Source organism: Enoplosus armatus, chromosome 12 (assembly GCF_043641665.1).
Source record: "Enoplosus armatus isolate fEnoArm2 chromosome 12, fEnoArm2.hap1, whole genome shotgun sequence".
In the NCBI taxonomy this organism is placed as follows: domain Eukaryota; kingdom Metazoa; phylum Chordata; class Actinopteri; order Centrarchiformes; family Enoplosidae; genus Enoplosus; species Enoplosus armatus.
This window is the reverse complement of record NC_092191.1, coordinates 12887777-12894735: the sequence shown is the minus strand read 5'-3', so window position 1 is coordinate 12894735 and position 6959 is coordinate 12887777. Positions and strand designations below refer to the sequence as shown.

Sequence of the window (6959 nt, the reverse complement as noted above, 5' to 3'; positions counted from 1 at the left end):
AATGAGGGCAGTGGATCATATGAATGAATAACTCTGTGTACAAGTCCTGAAATGTGCTGTTTTTCTATTGATACTAAATTAATAAACCTAAAAGAACATATTGTCCTTGATGTTTTAGTTGTTTCAGATTGAATAGTGTGTGTTCTGTCTGCTGGACCTGTTGTTGTGCACTGGTGTGAATGGAATATGCTGAAAGAGCTGAACAAACCAGAACTACAGCAATCTGTGGGAACAGGGACTTGGCAGGTAGGTGACAATGACACATTTGAAAGTACCATTAAAAAGAAGCTGGCTGACAGATACATGCAGATACAGGGGAGGGATGTGACAGGAACACAATATAATGTTATCTCCACGACAAATTAAAGCTTTCAAAAGCTACCAGAGAGCAATTAAAAGCTCAACAACACTGAACATTATGACCAGCGTCACTTCATTTGCTGCAGGGCTGTACTAATGGATTGCATAACACTGTACACATGCAGAACACGTAACTTAATATGTAAAACGCGGGACAGCAAGCAGAAGCTTTATCTTCAGTTTAATAGCATACAGCATCTGTTCATAAATACTTGTATACATTTTCTTTTTTCAAACACTGCTTAAAGGAGGAGCATCACCAAAAGTAAACAATGTAGATGTGAAACTTGGCAGAGCAAATCCAGGAGGAATTCCTATTTGATAAGAGAAACCAAAAGCAAAGTTTAAGGCAAATGAATATTTAACATGTGAAGAGTCATTATGTCAGACTGAGTGGCCTGTCTGGGGAAATCAGGGAGTTCCCAGTGACTCTCAGATGGGCTGAAACATGTCTGGTACACAGTGAAACTCATGGCACTGAACTGAAATCGTTTGCAGATTTGTATCATGCTTGTCCAAGTGTACAGAGCTTGCAATGACACTATTAACACACCAATCAGACCAGAGTAAGAAATCAGCGGGTATCCTATTGAAATTAAAATGTCATAAAAAAACAGCCTTTGACTGTAGAGGTCAAGAGATGTTCCCCACATCAAAAAAACAAACAAAAAACACTGTACTTTACAATACAGAGAACAGATCCTCTGATCTACCTCCAGTTCGTTCTCAGTGAAGCTGGGGAGGCGCAGCAGGAATGTGACACTACCCTGTAAATGAAGAGCAGCACTGTGAAAGGCACTCTGTTTGTTCTGCAGCATTTTGGAGTCTGATTGTCACTCAACATGTCACAAGAGTTTCTCTGTCAGTACTTCGCCCATGCAGGGCCTAGGGTTGTCATTCTAGTAGTCTTCCAAAATTAATAACATTTTGTTTTGGAGGGCTCCACAGTTGCACACAAATAACACTTCCTTTGAATAAAACAAGCTATACAGACTGCTTCAATAGAACACATCAAAGACAACAGGCACTTAAATATACTTTTGCTTACAGGACTTAATCATAAAACATTCATTTCAACAGAGGCATCAAAAGCATGGTACGAACAATACTGACTGGGGTGATATAAAAGTGCAATCAGTCTCAGAGCATGGAGATAACTAGGAGCAAGAAGACAGAGGGCCTAACATCTCTAATAACATTACCCTCACTGCGTCCATGAAGGAGGACGTACATGACTTTATGCAAGCAGCAGGGCGCCCATGTTAGTCACAACGTGCCCACTCCGCATTCAAAATCCTAACAGAATTACCTCCAAAATTGAATTTAAAGTTGAACTGTGAGTCACTTTTACTGGGTATTCTGTCTGGAATGTGAGCTGCGCTGCGAGGGAGCAGAGCGGACAAGATGGAGTCCGGGGAGACAAATGGACGTCAGGAATGGAAAAATGGAAGCAAAAGCCGGATAGGCAGGCTGTTTTGTGTTTGGTTTACTGAGGTTACATGGTCTGGTTGAGCCCATGGAAACTAGGTTAATGTTTAAGCACTTATAATATGTTATGGACAGAAATCAGTAAAGGAACCTTGGACCCCCACCCTCCTCTCCCCTCCTCCTCCTCCTCCTCCTCCTCTTCTGAACCATACCACACTTAAAACAAACATTCAAACACAAAGGCCAGCTTGTCTGGATAACAGTCAGTAGATTACCCACTGCATGAACACACTTTGACATCAACACGTTAAGGGCAGCTATACTTGGCTATAATTAGCAGACATCAGCTACTTTAAAAGGCCAAGACAAAGAGTTTTCTAAACACAGACACAATAAACCCCAAAAAATGGGAGTTAGTGGCTTTGATAAACACTATATTGTGTTAACACAATACATTATCATTTATTGATGATAGTTTGATAAAGGCTAAGCTTCTTCAATGCAAGACTATACAATAACATTCTCATCCACGTGCAGTTAAGGCTTAAGAGATAAATAACATTGCAGTATATACACATTAAGATTTAAAATTACCTGCAGTATTTACACTAGTAAGATCTTCAGTAGTCATTTCATAGTTTCTAGTAGTCATACTTCATCTGACATTACCAATCTTTTTTTTTTTTTTTTTTTAAACACAGTCAAATATCTCAATTAACTGCATTACACTGATGATACCTGTAACATACTGATATTACTCTGTTAATCTGATTGTCAACACACACTGCTTCACAGCTGGGTCAGATTACATGTGGAATGTTTTATGAGACAGGTTTTGTTCTCCATTTTGAATGTGTTTGTTCAGTTTTATGTAAGTCAGACTGGGTTAGCAGGTAGTGTCACCCTGGCTCTTGGGACAGTTGTGTGTGTGGACGACGGCTGTTCAGCTGTTTCTGCGAGAAGAGCCGGGGCGATGTTGCTGCCCAGAGCTGAGTCTGTGCTGGGATCTGTGACAGCCCTGGGCTGCTCTGCAGGCTGGCGAGGAGGTGCAGGTGGGGGGTATGATGGCGACTGGAGGATGTCAGCGTAGCGCTGGCTAGGCTTGGTCTCCCTCTGAAGGACTTTTCTCAGCAGAGGTTTCAACAGCCCGATGGTCAACTGGGTGCTCTGCGAGTCTGCAAAGGGAGCAGGGGATGAGGAGGTTGCACTGGACATGGAGAAGGAAAAGGAGGAGGAGGAAGAGGAGGGGGGGGTGTTAGGGGAAGGGAGGTTTTTCAGCACCAAGTTGAGAATAGTGGTGACAGTGAGGTCCTCTGGGCACAGCACCCACAGCAGGTCCAGGTAAGGGTCCAGGTCTCTGTGCTGGGCCACCTCGCATAGCAGAGTAGTGAAAATCTCCTTGTTGAGCAGTGGGCTCTGCTTGCAGAACTTCTGGGCCACCTGGGTGACCCGCTCCCACTGCTGCTTGGCCATGAGGATCCTCAGTGCCTGGAGGATGGCGTTGGGCCGCCCACAAACCAGCAGCAGTTCCACCTCCAAGTCCTGTTGCTGGTCTCTGTCAGAGCTCAGGCTGGACAGCACGCACAGGGCCCGTTTGTAGAGCGGCACATTGTTCTCCCCGCCCTCCCCTCCCCGTCCACCAGAGAAGCTCCAGGAGGAAGTGGTCAGGCTCAGGCCCAGGCTGGTTGAGCCCTGCTGCTGCTGGGCGAGCTCGAGGAACCTGGGCAGCCAGCTGGGCTGGAACTGGAACACTGATTGGCAGAGGAGCTCAAACACAGGCAGGGCAGCTGGGGAAGAGGAGCTCGCAGGTTTGGCTTTACAGTTAGCAATGTGATCACATTTAAGGCTATGATTGTGTTTTGGCCTGCCATTTGTGAATGGGAGGGAGGCTGGGGTGCTAGGTGTCAGAGCAGGACTGAGGACAGTTTTCCACACGTCTGGGGGAGCCCTGCTGCACAGAGAGCCCTCCCCGTTGTAGTGTAGCTGAAGGGCGGCCTGTGCTGCCCTCCACACCTGGCTGGGGAAGATGCTGAAGATGGAGTTGAGGTAAAGCAGAGCCTCTTTATCCAGCTCTGAGGACGACAGCAGCCTGACTACTTCTTTCTCAACTAGATTCTCACACACTGCCTCCACCTCTTTAACACTTCCCCTCACTAAACTGCCCTTCACCTCTTCCAGAGAGACCAGAGCCTTGAGCTCAGCCTCCAGAGAGCCCATTAGCTTATCTTGCCCTGCTGTACATCCATCTCCCTCATTCGGGGGTAACTCTGCTCCTTTCTGCCTCGGCCCTGTGCTGAGGTAGTTCCTGAGGATGGAGGCTAAAGAGATGGGAGCCTGGAACCTACCTCCTTTCTTCAGCGTGTCCACTGTGAGCTGGGTGCTGCTCAGGCTCCTCTGCTGGTAGTATTTACAGGCCTCCTCAAAGACAGCCTCCACCAGGAGGGCTCCAGGATGAATACTCTCCACAGCACTGAAACCAGAAGGCTTCATCTTAAAGTTGCCATCTCTGGAGTGTGTCTCCTTGCTCACCACCACAAAAAGTCCAGTTTCTAAGAGCAGGTGAGGCGTCCATCTTTCAGCCCGGTTCACATATAATAACCCCTCTCTCTTCAGCATGATCTTTTCCAGCTCTCTGCCACAGTTCACATCTATTAGATGCAAGGTTTGCCCTATCAGCAGCGCCAGGGTGTCCTGGTACATGCAGAGGCTAGTGTGAGTACCAAATGATACCAAGCAGTTGTCCACCAGTTTGTATACCTGCCGCAACATCCCATCTCTCTGCAGAAGACACACCCAGCCTGTGCTGAGCAGCAGCAGCAGGCCTCCACAGGCTGTAGGAGAGAAGTCGTAGATCTCAGGTGGTTCAAGAGTTGATAAATATCCTAAACAGTCTGTCACCAACCTCTTAAAGTCAGACTCTTTAGCTGAAAGCTTTTTCAGGGGAATGTTTTTACATGTGGTGCTGACTGTGAAGAAGTCATGGCGAGGGGACCAGGAGAGAAAAAATTTGGAGATACTCAACAGCGGCTTCACTTTCAAGTCGGGGAGAAGATGCACATATTCCCCTGAGCTGACCACGTTGAATTTAGGGTTGTTGTGGAGGGCGATTTTCACTCCTCCCAAGCTGACAGCCCCCTCCTCCACCTCGAAATCACGTCTGCAAACACAGTATCTCAGCTTATTCCTGGTGGAGCAGAGGGAAGGGGAGCTCTCTGAGGGCGGCCTCTCCTCACACCAGATGATAAGACTGGAGCAGGCACAGACAGACACCACTCTTGCTCGAGGGCTGTTGCACAAGTCCGATGTTTGCAGGAGATGCCAGCCAGCTTGGCATTCCTGGAACTTCCAAAACTCAGCTTTTCCATCCTCATAAACCACTGCCACAGCCGCCGAGGCTCTGCTGCTGTTGTTATTATTACTATGGTCCAAATATACAATATCCACAATAGGCACGTTCCGTGTCAACCTCAGATCCAGCTTCTTCTGGTTCTGGGCCAGGTGGGGTCTTTCATACTTGTCAAAAGTCACAAGACCGACCTTCGGCTTGCGGAGGATAACATGGATGTGACGTCCATCTGGGCTCAGGCGAACGTTTGACTGCTCGTTATTGGTCCGTTTAAAGATCTCAGTCAGCTCTTTACCGCCAGTATAGTCCCCGAAATCTGACAGTTGCTCCAACACCAACCTCGCCATAACTCCCCGTGTACACTCTGAGCAGCGGAGTGTTGCTTGAAGTTAACTTGCCACAGCGTATGATGAACTAGCCTGCTAGCTTGTGTGGCACATAAATCTCACCTCGGGGCTCCGGAGAGGCTAACTCAACGGCATCCCGTTAGGTCCCGTGAGAGGCTTCATCCCGCTGTTAACGTTCGTGCGGAAGAATACATCCTCCGGCAGCCTTCGACCCCGCTAACCCCATGTCGGCAGACGACGACGGAGCTAAACTGTTAGCTGACAGTAACCGCTGAAAAAGTTGTAAACTCAAATCGCGGAAGGCACTTTGGTCATTCCGATGCTATGCTAGCTCTGCCCCTGACATCACGGGATCGTTTATTTCCGGATGCCGAGGATGTTTTGCATAAGAGGAGGAGCTGGACGACGACACGAGGGCTGGCAAAGATTGTGAAGAGGCGCAGAGAAGAGGAACTGCCGTAGCATGGTGGTCTTCAGTCAGCTCATTAGACCTGCTGGTAAGGATAGTTTGTAGTCCACCAAAGTTAAACGTCTTAACATCTTTGCAGTGAACATAAATATGATTTATCTGGAGAAGAAAAATAGCGATATCGACCTATACAATCAGTTTGACAGGGAGGACGCCTCTATATCTACCCTGTTGATTACTCTAGTAAACGTAGGAACTTTTGAACTGAAGTCCTGATAACATTTTGCAATCGTATTAATTCTCTCTAGTGGTGTGTTTCAGTGTTTCACGTTGTTTGTTATCCAATGCTGAAATAATACTAGGAACTGAAACCACAATTGTAAATAGTATATGCTATCACTGCAATTACAGCAGAAGAAGAAAAAGTATTTTTAGGTTTAGCTCCATAGAAAGCAGAAGAAAGCCAAATAACAACACGTTTTTGGTTCCTTTTATGCATTAGCATTTTTATGTATTGCCTCTCTGGTTGTTGTGAGTTAGCAGCATGCTTAACAGCAGTTTTTGTTGCTGGAAACCTTTCGTCCATCCAAAAGTGTGCACAGCTTTTCAATGATTTGCCAGTAGATCTATCCCATTCAGATGTGTTCCCCCAATTGAAAAACAGTGGAAAAGTGCAATTCAATATTGGATCACAGTTTGGACAGTGTTTATTAAGTGCTGAAGTGGATACTGAACTGTTTTCAGATCTGGCTTCAGTAGCTTACCTCAACCTCTGACCTTTCAACATACAGTGCAAACAAAAAGAGCATGCCACTTTGGGAATCAATACAATTGCCCATTTTGTTTTATTTCTAAGTTCCTCGTGTTGTTGTTGGAGGAGGATGATTCAAAAGAAACAGAGCCAAGAATATGTGCAGTAACGCTGACGCTACTTGGCTGCAAACAGCTTGAAAGTAGGTGAAAACAATATCTAGATAAGCACAAATGAGGAACTGTGCTAATTTCCTCATCTACTTTGACGGCATACTTTAAAGGATGTTTTTAAAGCTAACTCATACGCAGTGTAACT

General features: G+C 46.2%; 1 protein-coding gene across 1 annotated transcript; it reads right to left on the bottom strand.

The window, feature by feature from the left end:
• Positions 1 to 2664: 2664 nt before the first annotated feature.
• LOC139294706 (BLOC-2 complex member HPS6) lies at positions 2665 to 5481 on the bottom strand. Its single transcript, XM_070916639.1, has one exon. The coding sequence runs from the start codon at positions 5479 to 5481 to the stop codon at positions 2665 to 2667; it is 2817 nt and encodes a 938-aa protein (XP_070772740.1).
• Between the last annotated feature and the right edge of the window lie 1478 nt (positions 5482 to 6959).